Source organism: Bombus flavifrons, unplaced genomic scaffold (genome assembly GCF_040668555.2).
Source record: "Bombus flavifrons isolate JBK064 unplaced genomic scaffold, iyBomFlav1_principal scaffold0019, whole genome shotgun sequence".
NCBI classification, from domain to species: domain Eukaryota; kingdom Metazoa; phylum Arthropoda; class Insecta; order Hymenoptera; family Apidae; genus Bombus; species Bombus flavifrons.
In genome coordinates, this window is record NW_027184764.1 from 209,124 (window position 1) to 228,833 (window position 19,710).

Consider the following 19,710-nt stretch of genomic DNA (forward strand, 5'->3'; position numbering starts at 1 on the left):
ACATTCCTCCTCCTAATATATTATCGAGAATGACACAAATGCCACCAAGCGTAATATCGATTCCGGCTACGCAGACAATCGTGGTCAGTGTACCGAATGCATCAAACGTGCCAAATGTTCCAAACGTCCCACAGCCAAATGTAATACCATCTGTGATGATGTCCGCTCCACCACCAGTTCACAATGTTGCCTCGAATATGAATTCAATTCCAGCGCCCAATCTTAATATTCCACCTCCGAATGTACCACCCCCTTCCTTAATTCCAAACGCCAGACCGCCACTTTCTTTAATGTCGACCAGTTACCCTCTTCCTAATCAAGTCGCTCAGGTACCTATGGGGCCACCTAATGTACAAGTGCCACCACCAGTGAGGCCATTGACTGATCTACAAGCCTCTGAACAGCTAGGTACGATATGTCGATTATTTTCATTTATTTCTTCGTTTCGGTGTATCGCCGGATGTTTATATTTACGAAGAACAAGTTATTTCTTGTAAAATGGATTACTTGTTCGCGCAGTCCAGAATATGTAAGTGTGCGTGTGTATGCGTATGCGCGCGCGCGATACGCCGAATACAAGACGCGTGGGCGAATACGAAACTTGCAAAAAGCAAATTCGTGCTGATCATTCGTGTAGACGAATACGTGTTCTACACCACAGAAACAAAAACAAAATCCAGAGTTTTTAGCGTTGTTACGCATGTCTGACAAAGGCTTCTAAGTGTGTCCCCTAGAGGCTGAGCAGCTGGCACGCATAGTCACTGACTGTGGGGATGAAATCGAATAAGAAGCACGAGAGAAGAATGCCCAAGATCCTAAATTATGGTAACTACTGTCCTCTCTGGTCCCCCATCTATAGTGTCTTTATACGTGTAGCGTTTGCACATATCACATTTTCTTTATTTCTTTTTTGTACAACATTGCTCTATTTCAAGCACTAGATACAGCATCTAGGTGTAATGTATTACGATGCTTGCTTTGTCTGTATCACTTCTCCATTCTCTACTTCCTTTTTAATCAAATAGCGAAATCTTATCGATAATATTTGATAATAACGATACGTGAAATTGTAATTAAAATTTGACCAATAAGTTTTCTAATCATACATATATCGTGCGTCCAAAACGTGAATGTCTATCTTCATTTCTTATTTACAATTATTTATAATTACTATTTTATCCTCTGTAAAACAACATACGTTAGAGTATGTTCCCCTAATTAGTTTATAAAATATTTCTTTTATAAAACAAAGACAATACCTAAATTCTTCAATGTAATTGACGAATCAAAGGCGTGACATATTGGACGAACATACGAATATACGAGCTGTTTTCTTATAAAACACTTGTTATCTTCTATTCTTTCTTCTTATTCTTTTTTTTTCTTTTATTTTTTTCCCTCTTTATTGTGTTTCTTTTAATCTAAAGGAATTTAATTTAGGAGACTATGTTACTCGTCAGAAGTTTTAAGTTTTGTTTTAATCAAGGTTTCTGCACCAAAAGCAAAGTGCAGCCTATATGCAGTACAGGGGATTGGCAAAATTTCGCATCGAAAAATCCGTTAAGGAAAATAAAAACACCGGCGCGGAACTCTATTGTCCGGAAGAAGCTCTCAGCGATAATGACGATAGCGATCAAGGTCCTACCTCTAACAAGCATGTTTCACCACAAGGTATATATAATGTATATTTATTTTTGCATCGTGTCATCATCTACCATTATTGATTATAATTATTTGTACATTAAACAGAAAAGAAACGAGAGAGAGAGCGATAACAATTCTACAGATCGATCAAAGGAAGACAACAAGGAAGAACGTAAACGAAAAAGACGTAGCCGATGGGGTGATCCAGATAATAAGGTGCCTGTAGCAGAAATGAACACGTTAACCAGCCATAATAAACAGCAAAGTAGCAGTGGCTTTTCACAGCCAGGTATCGCGATTCCTGGACAAATTGGACAACCGGCTGTTATAATTCCATCACCAAAAGTGCAACGCACGGAAACAAAGAACCCTATGTTAACTAAAATATCAAGGAACGATCCAGCCTTGATACAATATGCACGACAAACTTTGGGGACGTTAGATCTCACTGAAGAGCAAAGGAAAAAAGCCGAAGATCATTACAAGGTGACAAGATTGTTTATTTAAAAATTGTTTTATTTCAAGCGTTCATTTAAGATTTAAGATTAAGATCGAGCTTAGTACTTTGTTAATTCAACTATGTGTAATTTCTGCCAACTCACTCACCGTTTATTTTAACCTTCATTCAGATAAATCTTCTCTACCAAAACTTATTAAGAAAAAGAGAAGAAGTAAGACGTTTAGAAGCACAGGGTAAGCACAAATACGAATACGACAGTGACGAAGAGACGGAAGGTGGTACTTGGGAACACAAACTCAAATCTGCCGAAATGGAGGCTACTCAAATGTGGGCTGAAGAATTGACGGCCCAAGCAGAAGGAAAGCATCATATTGGTGATATCTTGCCACCGGATGAACTTAGAAAATTTATGGAACAATATAACGCAGTTAATCAGGGGAAGGAACCTGACCTTAGCGATTACAAGGAGTACAAACTAAAAGAAGATAACATCGGTACGCAGCCTGCCTTTCTTTGCGCGTCCATGTATTTACATATATTAAAATATATATGTATCTTTTTGTCAGTAGGTTATGTTTGACAACCAAATTAACGAAGTTTGCAATTCTTTAGGATTTCACATGCTAGAAAAACTTGGTTGGAGCGAAGGACAAGGATTAGGTAGCGAAGGCAATGGTCGCATCGAACCTATTAATAAGTAAGTAGTTCCTGACTGATTGTACTTATTATATTCGCGTTAATTTCACATATAAACATATAATACATGTGAATTATTTTTATGATAGAAGTTTACCGTATTATTGAATTTCCTTAGCATTTTATTTGATCTATCTGTGACCATTTCCTACTTCATTTATTAATACCAATATCTTCGATGTTGTACCGACATTTCTCATTTTTCTATAGAGCAACCAATAGATTCGACAGTGCTGGTTTAGGTTCCGAAAGACCGGATGGTGTATCCAGGGACGACGATGAATTCGATGCCTACAGAAAGAGAATGATGCTTGCCTACAGATTTAGGCCTAATCCTTTGGTAATTTTGTCAAACATCTAAAAAATTTCGCAATACCAAAGTTATGTTTCATATACTTAACCACTAATCAAATGTTTATTTTTCTTCCTTTTATTTTTAGAACAATCCTCGAAGACCTTATTATTGAGAAGAAGGTGACATTAGTAGATCGTATTCGAGGTATTATATATCGTGATGTTCCATTTAGTTGGGAGATAAATTGTCATTATTTTGTATATTTGACATACTATACTGAACGTACAGATTACAGTTACAGTTATAGTGACATAATAAATGAAATCCCAATCTTGTTTCTATTTCTATAGATGTTTACTCTGTTTTTCTTATTGTATGTATGTACGATTATGAATGCTCATTAGAATTATTAAATGAAATATGAACTGTGAATGTTTTGTTACATATATTATTTGTACGTAGGTTTCATATTTGATGCACCGTGCGATATGTATTAGATTGTAATAGCATCGATTAAGTACAGAGTAGACGTAACATAATTATATGGGACTTCGTGTCTCACAAATTCCAACTGAATACCAACTTCAAAAAAATTAGAGTATTTCCTATTACATTGGACAAGCGTGCTTAAGCGCTTCTACATTGATCGATCTGATTGATACATTGCCCTAACATAGGGAATATATCACGCCTCACAGGTCACATGGTCCCCCAAACATGGGACACGTAAAAACAGCGACAGGTATCAGCTCTATCCTGTATTCAGTCCGTGACAAAGCATTCCGGTTAATTTGTGTCGATAAGTGAAACAATTTTACCGATCTACATACATACATATATGACGATACCTATGTATACTTGAATTTATAATGTACTCTTCCCTTTCCCCTCTGCTTTCTTCCTCTCTTCATTTTTATACTACGATCTACCTCATTGCCAGTCTGTCGGTTTACTAATTTTCTTGTACATCTTCTTTCCGATCGTATCTTGTTACTTTTTCCTTTATCGCATTTACCGAATTACTGTATTGCATTCTTTTTTTCGATTTTGATTAGATTCGTTATTTAATCTTTTCCATTTCTTCATTCTCGTCGTTGTCGTTGGAATTTTAATGCATATTTCACATCGATGCGCCCTGATAATCATGGAATGCACATTTCACAGTAATACCGAGTATGCCTGTTCTCGTTTCTTGATCAACAATTGTATCGACGTCTCGATCAAGGTGAAAAGTCTGACACGTTCTCTTAGAATGTAAGATCATGACATTCTCGAAATATTTCACACAAGTTCTCTTAGATTCGGAAAATAATGTTTTGATTTGTTTGTAATTTCACACGAAGAGTATAGATACGAGATAGAAGCTCAGCTATAAATAACTGACGACATTTATCTTATTTAAAAGCAATTTTCACCTTTGAATTAGCTCACCTTAATAATAGTTATTTCCTTAATCTTCATTTTACGTTTAAGTTATGTAATTTTAATCCTCGTTCCAACTGCGCTCTGACACATTTTAATTAAAAGAGAAATAATGATTTATAAAAAGATGATTTATAATCATTACGAAGAAAATGAAAGTTATCAATACGTTAGATGCAAATATATTAAATATTAGATAGATATCGATGCGATATAGATATGTATTTACAAATTAATATATCATACGCAGGTAATGTTCGGTTTATTCCTGTTTATTTTTCAATCAACTGTAATCGATATTGTCAGAAAGTCAAAAGTAGGAGTAAAATGGCTGTTGGAACTGTTGAAAGTTTGGAAGCATGAAGAACGGCAGCAGTAAGAATTAAAACAGTATTTATGGTGTATGTAGTAGTAGCATAGAATGACGGAATATCTCGTACTATAGATGCACTCAAATAAGCGAAGGGGCAAGACAATGATGGGGACTGACAGTCGTATTCGCGTATGGTCACATACATGTATGTCTTCGTTTTATAAGTGACGTCATCTTGTTCCTGCGATAGGAACTTCTCCTGGTGACGCTGGCAACGACATCAGTCAAGAAGGGGTAGAGTGGTAGGTAGGGTGAGAAAGAGAAGGGCAACGCAAAGGAAGGGGAAGAAGAAGTTGCAACGAAACGGAACAGTACGAATTCAAACGGATCGAACCGTTTCAGATCGGATCATAGCCTTACAGAGGGAAAGGACGGAAAAAGACCACAGAATGGTCGGTAGATCAGTGGGGAGAGGTACAAGCACTCTTTCAAAGCGGACACGTATGTACGTGAAAGTAACTCTTACTATTTAGCGGCGATCGGGAACTTGTTGGTGCTTTATGGTGTCGGCAGTCTGATTGTTTGTATCGAATTTAAAATACGGTGCGCATAATTGCGTATTACTGTTGTATATTTTGCTCGTTATTTCAGGAGACGTACGAACAATAAAGTGAAAAACATTAGAATAAGGAAGGGTGATGCACAACCGTATATGACATAGAGTTTATCTATGTTTCAATTTATATCGAACTTATATATCTAGGAAGAAGAGAAGAACGGATAGATCATCGAACTTGGAAGAAAACGGAACAGGTGTCATACACAACATTCAGTGCGAAGTGCGCGTAATCATCGAGATTCAAAAGAATTAAATAATGGTTCTGATTTTGTCTGTGGAACAGTTGCGCACATATAAATACAACAAATTGATACGGTCTTTTGTCTTTCTTTTTTAAGTCGTTTCTAAGAGACTATACTAATTACTCATTTACCGTGTGTGTGTGAGTGTGTCTTCATCAAGGGAAAGTCAATGTTCGCAATGACAACGGTCGTATATATTTCGATCAAGGCGAACGAATATTAAAAGTAGAGCGAAACCAACAGAACAAGTAATGATTTTGCTACAAAGAGAAAAATGAGAAAAATATAGGATTCGCTTAAGTTCATCATCTCATCTTATCCTTGGTGCGTATACGGTGATCAAAGTGTTATATCGAAGAGGATCGGGATAAACTCCGCTGTGATCACCTTGAACATTCGTTATGATAACGAATTGTTATGAAACAATTTAAAATTGGTAATGGCGAAAGAAAGATCTTTTCCTGTTTGTTGCAACTTGTAATAGTCGTGTTTTCTTTGCCGAGTGTTTCGTGATTTGTGCTTCGATCAAATTGGTTTTGTTCCAGTCGAAAAGAACATTTACATTCTCGCGTATATATCTTCACTTAGAAACATTATCGTTGGTGAATTTACTTATTGCTTTGTACATATATATAAGCGTTGAGAATGAATGGATGTTCGGCTTAAAAAGAAGAAGAAGAAGAACTTGCATGCGAACAACTAACCGAACATTAAGTGACCTTCGTCGGGAGTGCCGTGGGTACGTGAATTTTTAAAATCGCGTATTTTTCTTCGTTCCGTTCTTTATTTCTGCCGTTCTCTCTTTCTTTTTCTTCTGTTCCTTCTTCTTCTTCTTCTGCTTCTTCTATTTCTTTTCTTCTTCTTTTCTTTCTCCTTTCCCTTTTATACTTCCTCGCCATTGACATTGCCGTTAAATATACATTCACTCCCATATCTTTCATATTCCTTTCATTCTCTGCGATTGTTCGATCATGAGAGAAGCTGTAGTACTTGTCACATGTTTATTGGGTATCGTGTTTGCTGGAAGTCCTAGACTACCCAGGTCCTCTGCCGATGAACGTAATACCCGTAACGTTAGTAACAATGGAGGCAACATCACTGGAAACACGATACCGATACCCAGCCGCAATTCCCAACGAAATAGGTAAGTTGGCATAAAAAACAATAAAGTATATTAATTAACATTGTTTTTTTTTTGTAAAGATCGGAAGTTGAGAACAGAGAAAAATGACAGGCATTGTATCACTTAAGTTCATTCGATAGATTGATCGATGATAAATATTCGAGAAGACTAATTTCTTCTTCTTGTTTAATTTTGTGAATAGCATATAGTGTATAACATATATGTGTGTGTGTACATATTCACTTAATCGTAGTTGACCAACGGACAGTCTGTCCGTACAGCTTTCCTGTGTTTCCTGCGCGGTGAAAAGTTAAAAAATCAAATAATTCTTCTGGAATTTGTTATTCTGAAACAAGTACAATTTAATTGTGATTTGCTCGTTTGCGTAGCAAATTTGTACCACTTAATATTAGGAAAATGAAAATGAGTTATTTGTTTTGAACGAATGTGGTAATAAAAGTAACGCCGATTCAAATAAAATTGGTTTAAGTTTAATGCTTTGATCCGATGACTTTAATCGTAAGAAATTGAACCAAGAATTTCCGTTATTGTACTGAAACAGGTTTATACTCGCCTTTTTCTTTCGCTTTCTCTTTCCATCCTCTCAATTCGTGCAGCGTGTAGCAGCATACATCTACAATCTGCAGTATATAGCTATAAATCCCTCGTCGTCGTGTTGTCTCGCCTTGTGTTGTCGTTCTATTGGGGTTCATGCTAGACTTTCCCTTATGTAACTTCGCAGAACAACGCGAAAGGTGTTTGATTCTTAATAATAGTAGCGGAATTGCTAAAGAATATTTTGTCACTTATGTAATAGAATTTTATGAATTTTATCGGATCGTTGATTGTAAACCTTGCTTTCTTTCTAGAAATTACATACTGGTTGCCTTCTCATCTCGCTTTCCACTTACGTGTCTATTACATATTAGCCAAACTATCTTTTCTTTCATTTATTTACCATTTCATTTATCGCTAAGAACTTGTCAACAATAACGAGTCTGTTAATTCTTGTATTTGATACACCTTCTTCTAACGACACTGCACAAACCACAACTAATAATTAATTAATCGTCTAATTAAACTGGTAGGCAGAAGCTACACCGAGATTATCTCGGTTGTCTAGAAAATTGTTTTGTTTTAGCATCTACAACGTTTTATTTTTCAAAAGCAAATCTTTAATCTTGATTAACTCGAATAAGTCGATCAGTTCGGTTTTTGTGTAGATCAAATAACTTTTGGCGCGTAAGATCAATACAATTTCGACAATCAGACTCAAATTGCATAATATAATACGATATTTAAAATAGTATGAACAGTCAACGAGAAAAACTCAACATCTCCCTTCGCGCGCGCATCATTCTCTTTTTCATGCGTAAGATTTACATGTGTATGTGTGTACGAGTATAAGATAACAAATACGAAAAACCATATATTCTCTCTAATGTATGTGGTAACGTATTAGCTGGCATATACACTAGTGTTTTCCTTCTAGTCTATTTGAATTAATATTTTTTCAGGAACAAATTGATAGTAAAAATATTTTTGCATATTATATAAAGCGACTTTGAAACAATTTTCCCTTGATGCTTTATAAAAGAAATACCGATTAAACGAAAAACACAACCTTTTTTCACATATCGTTTTATACCTTGAACGCTATTTGTTGGACATGAAAAAGTTTCAGTAGAACTTTGTGAGTTAATAAAATAATCTGTAAAATGAGACTCGTTGCGTCACGATAATCCCAATTTTTATATTGTAAATTAGTAAAATGTGCGAAAAAGTACATTTTTCATAATCGATTTGTCAACTTCACACGGAAACGGGACATTTTTAGTTTGCGATAAAGAAATATGGACTTATTTCGGAATCGGTTTATTAAATCCGAGCTTGTATGTTATCTTGTTGACACCTATATTTTGATATGCAAGCGTAAAAAAATTTTTATAATTATTTATAGAGAAGCTCACCCTACCAATTTCGACGATTCTCAAATATGTGGTAGAAATCAACATTTTGAAAAACTTTAATATATATATTACTCCAGCTCGACTTTGTTTTCAGAGATATTTGTAAAAAAGCTGTCTTGTACCCCGTTGTCCATCCGTAGTGGCATATGTGTCAGTGTATTTTCTGTTTATGAACAAGAGTCTTGGGTGAGTTTAAAGGTTCCATGCACAATTGCGTATTCGAGGTTGCAAGAAAAATACCTGTCATGTCATAACTTATGACTCAAATAATTGATATTATTTTACAAAATATTTTATGTAAGTGTTGCCGACCTCCTCGTGGTGACTGGTTTTTAAAGAAGCTAAGCTCAATACATTAATGATATTCATCTTTAATTGAATTGTAAGACAGACAGACATTTCTTAGAACCTCCCATGTGCAGTTGGGCCACGGAGCTGTATCCCGGTCTCGGCCCACCTTCGTTCGTATACATCATATGGTATACACAATAAACAGAGAATAAGCGTCAGGTTTCGGTCAGGTCACTCTATCTGGTCGCTGGAAACTAATACGAGCGCATACACTGCCACGAACGTACAATTATTACAGGCAGTACTACTCACGGTAATGGTATCGATAGTTTTTTTGCTCGCAATATCTTGGAAACTATGGCCGACAGACTCTTGCATGTATAGGAAAAAATTGTTCAAAATGTTGAGTCTTTACAAGAAAATTAAACGTATTCAAAAATCACTTAAATCTAGTTTTCTAGAACTGTAAGTTTCTAACAGTTTCACTGTAAACATTTTATTTGTAAGCCTGCATCGCACTGTCTTCATGATTATCCATCTTAAGCGATCGATACCAATCGGGAAGTAGATATATCAATGTCAGACTCTACGAAAAATAAACATAATATGTAAATAGATTGCAACGCGAAAAGAGACGAGAGACAAATTCATTACAAGTTTGATGATATGTACGTTTATGTACTATATGTACGTTTACGCTTACTTACCTTTACGCATAACAACTTTATCGATATTAGTTCTTAATAAATATTGCTTCTGTTGCCTAAGAATAACACGAAGGTTGTAGACCGACGTAGTAGGAAATTCGTAAATGTCAGGATACATGGACGGGGGGGGGGGGGATATACATATGTCGGGTTAATCGGGTTTGTTGGGTTGGTGCTGGTTCTTGGGGCGCCTTGTGTTTCTTCATTAGGACTAGCCATTATAGTTGTTCAAAGGTTTATATTTACAGTAATATGTACAGGAGTTGATTAAACAAGGTTTAACTGTATAACGTAAAGTCACTCTTAAATAAACAATGTTCTCGGGTTTAACGAATCCACGGTCAACGGGACAACTTTTTGAACATTTAGTTATAAGCTATTCTTGAAATGACGTTAGCTATGACGTTCGGTATCTTTTAGACTAATCGTTTGACGTTGTGTATCAACTCTCCAAGGTGATCATACAAATAAAAGACTGACACGATCACACTTGTCAATTGCATATTGATCAGGGTTATCAACAAAATTCCAGGCACCGTTACTAGGCTCGCGTAGAGCCGTTATTGCTCCAGCCTCGGGACTTGTTTGTTAATACAACGTGTGTCCCTCAACATTAGTACTTTTACGTTCATCCCGAGACCGTGGCTACGTTCGGTGACCGGCAGTGTCACCTCAACCTCAAGTCCACTGTTATAATACTATATTGAACAGCTTAAACAAACAGTTTAACGAAAGTATTGGGAATCTTCCCAAAATTCCAAAAGAAAGGCCCGCCATCCCTACATCTCCGACACATATATGTATACACGTGTTACATCTACTACCATTAGTCGTTCCTAGAATCATCATGGTATTCGTCTCGTAATTTGTTACCTTCCTCTTTCAATCTTACGGAAGATATCAGTTGTGGAATGTCGTCCGTTGTAAGCGCTCGTTGTAATTCCGCTTCCACCTTTCAATAGTCGTTGTTAGTTTTTATTCGTTGGTTTCGCTGCGGAGTACTTTTACACTAGAGTAATTTCGATAATATTCATGCCCATTTTCGTTATAAGCTGGTTAAAAATGTGGATCAAGTAAAACAATTATACAGTTATAGCTTAATAAATTAAATTAAAACATGCGTTCTATCATGTATGTTTATATTGTAACCTTTCTTTCTCTCTTTTTTTTTTGCAACGTCATGGACCTTATATGATACAATTGTATTTGAAAGAATAGCGACATTTTCTGTTTTCTATGAATCGAAGGACCGATATCTATAATAATTACGCTTATGGTATCAATTATTCTTATTGAGACTTATTTAAGAGGAGCATTCGTGAAAGAACAAGGTCTTATTATTATTTAAGGTAACATTACATAACGATGTCGGCATAATAATTGAAACAACAGAAATATCAGCGATTAAAATTACGCGATACGTTTGAGATGATAGAATTTTATAATAGACAACTTCATTTACATATAGATAAAGTATAAAATATTAATCTGACAATTTGATAATTAGAAGGAAAGTAAAGAGAACGATTTTTTTTGGCTTAGGAACACGAGACCTGTTTATTATTATAATTTGTATAATCATACGTACATACTATACTTGTAGATGAATCGGCAATAGCTGCAACGAAGTAGAAATTAATACAATAAAATTACGTTTTAAATTTCATTCTTCAGTTAGAATCGTTCAAGTATATGTGAAGAAATCAGTCAGAAGTAAATCTCGTCAGCACCAAATACATACTTGTATAAATATTTGTTTCTCATTCAGCCAATCGTAACTACGACAGTAGACATAGTCGATCATCGATCGCATTTAAGCAATACTAACCTCAGCTGCCTATACAGTTGATCGAATTGTGAACCATTTTTCAATCAGTCGACGATACGTCGAGCATGTCGCACTGCAGCAGCAGTATCGTCGTGTTTGTAAAGGTCTCTCGATCAAAAATTTTACATAAAGTTTATCTAACAACTGGGTTTGATGGATGTGACCTTTGAGGATACTTTGTTTTATCGCTCCTCGATGAATCTGGCATTAATGATTGTAATATCGTAATTCTAAAGAATTAAAAGAGATAACTCAACTTTTTATATTGTAAAAATAAAATAACTTTGCCCGAAAGAAGCTGATAAGTATCATAAAGTATTTTTATTATCGGAAAGGGTAAAGTAAACATAAGATAACTTCACAAACTTTTCTATTATATATTCTATTATATATTCTATTATTCATTCTATTATATATTCTTATGATCATAAAAGGTTTCGTCTCATCATATCAAATCAGTTAAATAGGATTTAAAAAGTATTCCTTACTAATAATTCTTATTAATCACTTGTCATTAATTTTTTTAATTCATTTTTACGTAGGAATAATCTTATTATAGCACGTAGGACTATCAAACTTGCAACGAGCGGGCGTTTCAATTACAAGGCTACAGGGTCTCGGCCGATTGCTCTTATGTGCAATGTGTAATTTTAATAATAATTGTAGATGTTCATCAATTTGAAGAAAAAAAGGAACAAAATTTCGATTTATCCGTATTTTAAGCACAGGTGTACAACGTCAACGTAAACTGTAATTTACACGAAAATATTTAGAAGATTTAGAATATTAGCGAAAAAGTAACAGATTCTAATATATTATTTAAACAATTCACTATTTCAGTCGCCAAGAATATGTTAGCGTTCATCCGGAGTATTCATCCACCAGTGAACTGGTGTAAATACTCTCCGTTTTTCGTTGTTCACTTTCACTGTGGAGGAATCATCTATCCAGCGATCCTGCAACGCGAAACAGTACAAGTTTGGCTTTATCTATGCGAGAGCCATAAACTCGCATACATACGTATAGGTAATATCATCTTGCCCGGTACACAAAGCTGCCAGCAACCTAACCGATACCAAGATAAAAGGTAGCAAAGGTATTTTTACGAATATGTACATATCTCGAAAGCTACAGCCGAGCAGGGCCCCAAACATACGTAGGAAAAAGTTGTTCAAAATCATGATCCTGACAATAATATATTTGAAAATCATTGAAACTGGTAAACGTAGATCTCCTCGTTGGAATAATTAATAATTAGGATATTTTCCTACTCTCCTTACAAGGTATATTTATCGTATCTGTATATTTAGTAAAAGCGAGTGAGCAAATATTTGCGAGTCATTTTCTTTCTGTATATATTTTACTATAATTCTACATTCTATAATCATTGCATGTTACATACTATATTTATATATAATTATTATTATAAATTACATTTTTATTCGACGAATAAAGCCAGAGTAAACCAGAGAATACACACACGAATACGAATACGAATACGAATATCGCGTGTGCGTTACGAAAAGAGAATAAATAATAAAATTTACGAAAATATGTTGTAATTCTTAATAATGTATATGTATGTTAATTATTTAAGTATGTTGATTATCGTTCAGTAGTCGTGTACATGTGGTAAAAGTAATGACAACAATGCCGTTATATTTTACATTACATACAATTACATACAAATTCTACAAATTTAGGCATTACACTATAAAGTTTACAGATTTGTAAGATTCGAAAGGACCGTAATAACCATGGAGAGTACGACTGTTGACCTACCTATGGATTGCGTAAAATTACAGTTTACATCGTAACGAGAGAAAGGATACATCTGTGCAAGTTGTTTCAGATTCAGCTTTACCTTAGATCCGATACTATTTTATATAAGATAGAGCAACATTTTCCTCATTTATAGCAATGATGTATCGATTATCAATATCGTTTAATTTATTTAAAGAAGATGAATTAATTTTGTAGCTTTTTATAATAACTAATATTAATCAAATTTGATAATTTGTTCATATTTTGAAATTTCTATTAATTGTTGAGATAGTTAAGATGTAACGAATCAATGGATGAACATTCTTACTTTTGCATTACTCCAGTGAAATGAAAATTTCTTAATTGAAATTAAAACGAATTTCATTCTTTGATCGTAATACTTTTCGGTACTTTTTTTTCAGAGAGCAATACCTCTTTAACGTTTTCGAGGTTATAGTTTCGACTTTGGAATCAAAATTAAAGCGCATTGAAAATTTGGACAAAGCGGTGGAACACTTGATGAGAAGAGTGGAAGCTTTGGATTCACGCGTGAATGATAATATCGATAAAACCGATGCAGTTATTACAAAGCTACGAACATTAGATCTAAAACTTTTCAATTCTCATCAAATTGAATTTTCTTCAACTGAATCTGCATACTCGACAAAAAGGAGCGATGATAAAAACGACAGTGAAATCAGAAGCGGTACGTATGTATGTATGTACATAAAATGCTAATACGTAAAAACAGAAATTCGTTAACAGACGTATCTATAGAAGAAGAAAAGAAAAAAGAAAAAATATTGGACTGATCGACTCGGTTAGAACAAACATGGATCGCAACTACAAATTGTCGTTTGAATTGTATTACATTTACAACCGGTTTTCTTTTATCTATATCGTTTACTTAACAATTGTATTTACGTGTAGTTTATAGGTACCTACCTATATATACCTATTGTATAGGTATATACCTACATATGTACAAACGTATACAAGCCTGCTTTCCCTGTATTTCCCCCCTCCCCTTTTTTCGTTCTCTTTGTCTCTTTTCCATACTTTTATCTTTTTACTGATGCTTCTTCTTCTTTTCTTTCTACGGTTGCCATTCGCTGTTCAAGTTTATCGTATAAATTGGCATTTATTTGGCAAAACAGGTCCGAAATTACAAGCAATCCATCAGAAGCGAGAAAATCCATCATCATCCGATTTCACTCTTGGTGAAAAATTATTGTCACTTGATCAAAAGGTATCGGATATAGATAATAAATTGATCGATTTGAAACATCAATTGGATAATAACTTGTTACAAAATGACGACATAAATGCCGAAGCCAGCGAAAAAAAGCCAGTCAATGTATGAGCGTAATCGAAATCACTAAAGCGATGAGTAATGAAGTAATAAATCACATTACGATCGGGATAAAAAATTTAAGGCAAGCGACAAACAATATGGACAGAAAGTTACAGTTTCACGTAAACTTGGCTTCCGATCGTTTGGGAACTATTTACAACATGATGAGTGACGTGCACGATGCGATATTAGTGAGAGGAAGTACGAACGGTCGACCGGTGTTCAACGTTACAACAACAACAACGACAACTACCGAGCCGCCACCACCAAGGCAGAGTAAAATCGATCGACTCGTCGAACAAATATATCCAATTGTTGACTGTATCGGAAAAAATGGATGAAGTCTGGAACGTCGTGGTAAGCTGAGAAGATGTGGCTAAATTGTTAATTTCACTGTTTACCTGCCGTGTTAATCACGTTGTATGACCGCATGCACAATTTTACATGTCCACTTGACGGCATTCCATATAGATAGGTATTATACTTTTTTCGATAGGTTGGCACGAAAAGTTCCGTGGACGATCTCTTGCCAAAATCCGATGAATTACTTACACAAACGCAAAGACAAGAAAGAGCGATCAGTGAAATTCATGCGGATTTAAGATCGAAAACGAATAAGATTATCGAAAATTTAGAAGGAGTGGAGAATAGACTTCGAAAGCAGGAGGACGATGTAGCTAGCCTTGCTCAGCGTCCAATACCTGCGGAATTGCTGCTAGATCCCACGATCGATCGCCTTGTCGAATACGACTCCAATAGGTTAGTTTTCCTTCTTTGATACTTTATTCGCTTGCTTTTATTATCATACATCATGTTACGAAATAATATAGAAACCAAAGGCATTTACGACGTTGTCAGTTCCATTCCATTTTTCGAGAAATAATCTTTTCTCTCTAATAATAACAGACAATGTACATACGTATTTCTATCTTTATCTGTTTGCTTTGTTCCGTTCGATGAAAAGAAATCTTTCGTTTCGTGTAATGTGAAAGAATCGTATTTCGAATTGATTGCATCTGTTGTTAGTAAATATTCCAATATATTATTATACATAGGTATATGATGCGTGAAAGAACGATGTAAAAGAATATTAGTAAATAAATAAATAAATAAATATGTAGAAAGTGTAGCGACAATATACTACGTTCAACTAACGAAACACCATTATTACATTGCTATGTAATTAATTATTATGTTTCATGTAGAACGAATTTCTTTCGATTCACAGATACGTTGAACTCTCTGATGACATTGCAGTTGAAACAACCGTTTCACCGGTCAATCCGACTACCATTGTTTCGTCTGTGTCGATGTCCATGTCTTCCTCGACCTCGTCGAACGCCGTATCGATCAATAATTTCATTAATTCAAGCAAATAGCTGGTTCCACTAATTTCTCCAACTCGACAGCCAATCCTTCAATAGGCCCCCCATTATCACCGAGTTCGCAGCGATCATCGTCTAAAAATCGTGGTGTTATATTTCCAAGTGTCAAAAACAAACCAAGTACAGCAAATTCCACCTTTACCACCGATGCATTCCTTAATTACAAAGATGTTAAGGTAATAAACAACAAAAACATTCTCAACCCGTACCAATTAACGTCACTGGTAATCGGCACCGTTCAAACGAATTAGAAACAGTTTTTATATAGTATTTTATATTTTTATCATTTCTTCTTTGGTTTTTAACCGACCAAAGTGGAATAATCGATATACCGCATGACTTTTATGCAAACATACTTTTTTCTTTCTTCCTCTCTCTTTTCTATAGTTTAGTTACCTTCTAAGACCCTGTAAGCGAATAAGCGAACGAACGCGATGAAACGGAAGAAGGTGAGAGAGTAAACGTAACAACAACGCTGCTGTATTTCTATGTGAAGAATGTGTAGACAAGGGGAGGCCCAATTACTACGGAAAAGGAGGGATTGTGTAGGGAGGGGGAAGGGGGAAGGGGTTGGAGAGAGAAAGAAGGAATCTTAAACATATGCATTTTATCGTGCATATACAGTATAGTTAAATCACTTATAGAATACACGACATGCCTACGTATATGCCCACCTTCGTTCACGTACATATCGTATGTGCTATAACACAAAGAAATGTTCAGATTTGAAAAATTTATTACGTAATACATCGATTAACATTCTGAATGTTTCGTTTAAACGGTCATTTTGAAGTTGCTCGTAATTACTCGTCTCGTCAAACCGTAAATAACACACAAAGTCACTATAATGTACACATGTGCATCACGTACAACCATCAACTTTGAAACGTTCGAATATGGCTCGTAAAAAGTCCCTGTCGGTGAAATTTTTATTAATCCTTCCTTTATGGGAATTTTGAAAACCTATACCATATTTCTAGAAGAAATAAAAAGAAAGAAAGAGAAAAGTAGTTTTTACAATACGATTGTATAATTGAAACATTAAATATGTATAACAATATTGTAGAAAGAGAGAAAACTACTAATCTATGTACGTAATATGTAACAGAGTGAAAAATCTACGCAAGAAAAAGAAAGCGTTATTCCATATTATCAATGCTTACAAACACGATAATACATGTACATATTGTTTAACGTTACAGGACTATTCATGTGTTGATTTGTTAAATGCTGGCATGAGAGATAGCGGTGTCTATTATCTTCAAATTCGTGGAACAACCTATTGGTTTCTCAAGGTTTATTGCGAGCAGGATATCGCCGAAGGAGGTTGGACGGTAAAACAGAGATTCGTCCAAATACTATAATATGTATATACGCGTGTGCATCATGCATCGAGATAAAACTAGTGTGATAGAACGGGTTTTTTTTCCCAAAAAAGTATATTTCGCAATGTAGAATCAATGTAGAATCAATGTAGAATCGATAGCTTATACTCTTAGGTCGTTACAGAAAAAGAATAACTGTGCGTACAATAAACAGCCGCGTTCGTTGGTAAAAGATATTTAATCTTCCTACTTCTTTTATCTCATAATTCGAAAAAGAATTTCCACTTTTTCCTAGGTTATTTAAAGAAGAGACGATTTCGGCGAGCCAAGAGAAAATTTCAATCGTGATTGGGCTGATTATAAAAAAGGTTTTGGTGATCCTGCTCGAGAGTTTTGGCTTGGCAACGAAAACATATACATGTTAACTAACAACGAAGATTACATGCTTCGGGTGGAACTCGAAGATTTCGAAGGTAACAAAAGGTAAGAAATATCAAAATTACAATTGCAACTGATTTTGGATGCGAAGTTCGGACGTTTTAATGTCTGTGTAGAATAGATCGGAGAGGATTTCAAAGACGATTTTCTCTGTACATTTAAGATATAGAACGTTTCGGAACATCCGTATATCCGTGCGCATACAAAAATTATATATGTATGTACTTTCGTTTAGGTACGCATAGTACTCTCACTTCAAAATCTATTCAGAAGGAGAATATTATAAATTGGAGATTGACGGTTACGACGGAAATGCCGGTGACTCATTAAACGATCCATGGTACGGTTCGAACAATAGTCCGTTTTCCACGTACAACAGGTAACACGTTATTTCTTCATTTGATAGAATGCATGAAATGACAATTTCGGTTATGTGAAAGCATAGAGCAAAAAGCATTGAAGAACGGATAATATCGGATAGATTAATCGTAATAAGAGTCAACTATTTGTTCGAGACGATATTTCATTTCACACAGGGACAACGATAGGTCATCGTTGAACTGCGCTTCCATGCTAAAAGGCGGATGGTGGTGGAAATCGTGCGGACGAGGATTAAACGGTCTTTATTTGAACGATCCTCAGGATTTAACCGCTCGACAAGGTATGATTGCTTACAAAATAATGTCGTCACGTACAACCAGCCATTCATGTTTCGTATTATCCGTTTAATGACAAAAGACAATTCTTCCTTTCTGTTATTTAATAGAAGGTATCGCATGGTTCCGTTGGAGAGGTTGGGATTATACTTTGAAACGTGCCACGATGATGATTAAACCAAAAGGACCAACAACAGCAATGATATAGACGATTATAACGATACAACAACAACAACAACAACAACAATAACAATAATAACAATAATAACAATAATAACAATAATAACAATAATAACAATAATTAATGAGCACTCGGCTCCGGAATCGAAGTAAAACGGAAACGACTCACCCAGATGACTCAAACTACCAACTGGCGGCTTCATCCCACAGAAGTCGACTCGGGGTTTGTTCTTGGGGCTGGTTTGCTTCAAGTGTAAGGCGGAGGGCCATATCGCACCAGATTGTCCGCAACAACAAGACAGAAAATCCAGCCCCAAGAACAAACCCCGAGTCGACTTCTGTGGGATGAAGCCGCCAATTGGTAGTTTGAGTCATCTGGGTGAGTCGTTTCCGTTTTACTTCGATTCCGGAGCCGAGTGCTCATTAATTAAAGAATCCGTAGCCTCGAAATTTTCCGGTAAGAGAACGACTGATGTAATAGTAATGCAAGGAATCGGGAATACCTGCGTTAAAAGTACGTCCCAGATTTTGTCCGTCGTACGTATTAACGATTTTACATTGGAGATAGCTTTTCACGTCCTTGACGATAGTCATTTAAAGTACGATATTATGATTGGTCGCGAGATAGTAAGCCAAGACGGACAATACGAGTACCTAACCATGCCGTTCGGATTGAAAAACGCACCTTCCGTTTTTCAGAGGGCCATTCTCAATGCCTTAGGCGACCTTGCGTATTCATATGTTGTTGTTTACTTGGATGACGTTCTAATTATTGCCGACTCGATAGATCAAGCCCTAGAAAGATTGAACACCGTATTGGATACCCTCGCAAAAGCCGGATTCTCTTTCAACTTTTCAAAATGTTCTTTTCTAACGACCTCGGTACTTTATTTGGGGTATGTAATCCGTGACGGAGAAGTTCGCCCCAACCCGGGTAAAATACACGCCCTGAGCTCTTTACCTGCGCCAACGACCGTCACACAGCTCAGACAATTCAT

The 19,710-nt window shown here is 35.6% G+C and overlaps 1 protein-coding gene, 1 long non-coding RNA gene and 1 pseudogene across 2 annotated transcripts; all 3 read left to right on the forward strand.

Annotated features, from left to right (window-relative positions):
- The first annotated feature begins 767 nt into the window (after positions 1-767).
- Positions 768-2,684, forward strand: LOC138189221 (SURP and G-patch domain-containing protein 1-like). Its single transcript, XM_069131355.1, has 5 exons — positions 768-825; positions 1,487-1,671; positions 1,750-2,130; positions 2,274-2,598; positions 2,674-2,684. The coding sequence occupies exons 1-5, from the start codon at positions 774-776 to the stop codon at positions 2,682-2,684; spliced, it is 954 nt and encodes a 317-aa protein (XP_068987456.1). The 5' UTR covers positions 768-773.
- A 47-nt stretch (positions 2,685-2,731) lies between these two features.
- On the forward strand, positions 2,732-3,436 carry LOC138189207 (uncharacterized). The gene is made up of 3 exons (XR_011175967.1): positions 2,732-2,801; positions 3,011-3,140; positions 3,241-3,436. It is a non-coding gene; the product is annotated as an uncharacterized LOC138189207 (long non-coding RNA).
- A 2,980-nt stretch (positions 3,437-6,416) lies between these two features.
- Positions 6,417-18,815, forward strand: LOC138189208 (angiopoietin-2-like; annotated as a pseudogene).
- The last annotated feature ends 895 nt before the right edge of the window (positions 18,816-19,710 follow it).

What these genes read in the sequence shown, in the direction of transcription:
- LOC138189221 (XM_069131355.1), top strand. Translation starts at nt 774, where the DNA reads ATGAAATCGAATAAGAAGCACGAGAGAAGAATGCCCAAGATCCTAAAT. An exon ending in GCCCAAGATCCTAAATTATG is followed by an intron (nt 826 to 1,486) that starts GTAACTACTGTC and finishes GTTTTAATCAAG; the next exon opens with GTTTCTGCACCAAAAGCAAA. An exon ending in AAGCCGAAGATCATTACAAG is followed by an intron (nt 2,131 to 2,273) that starts GTGACAAGATTG and finishes ACCTTCATTCAG; the next exon opens with ATAAATCTTCTCTACCAAAA.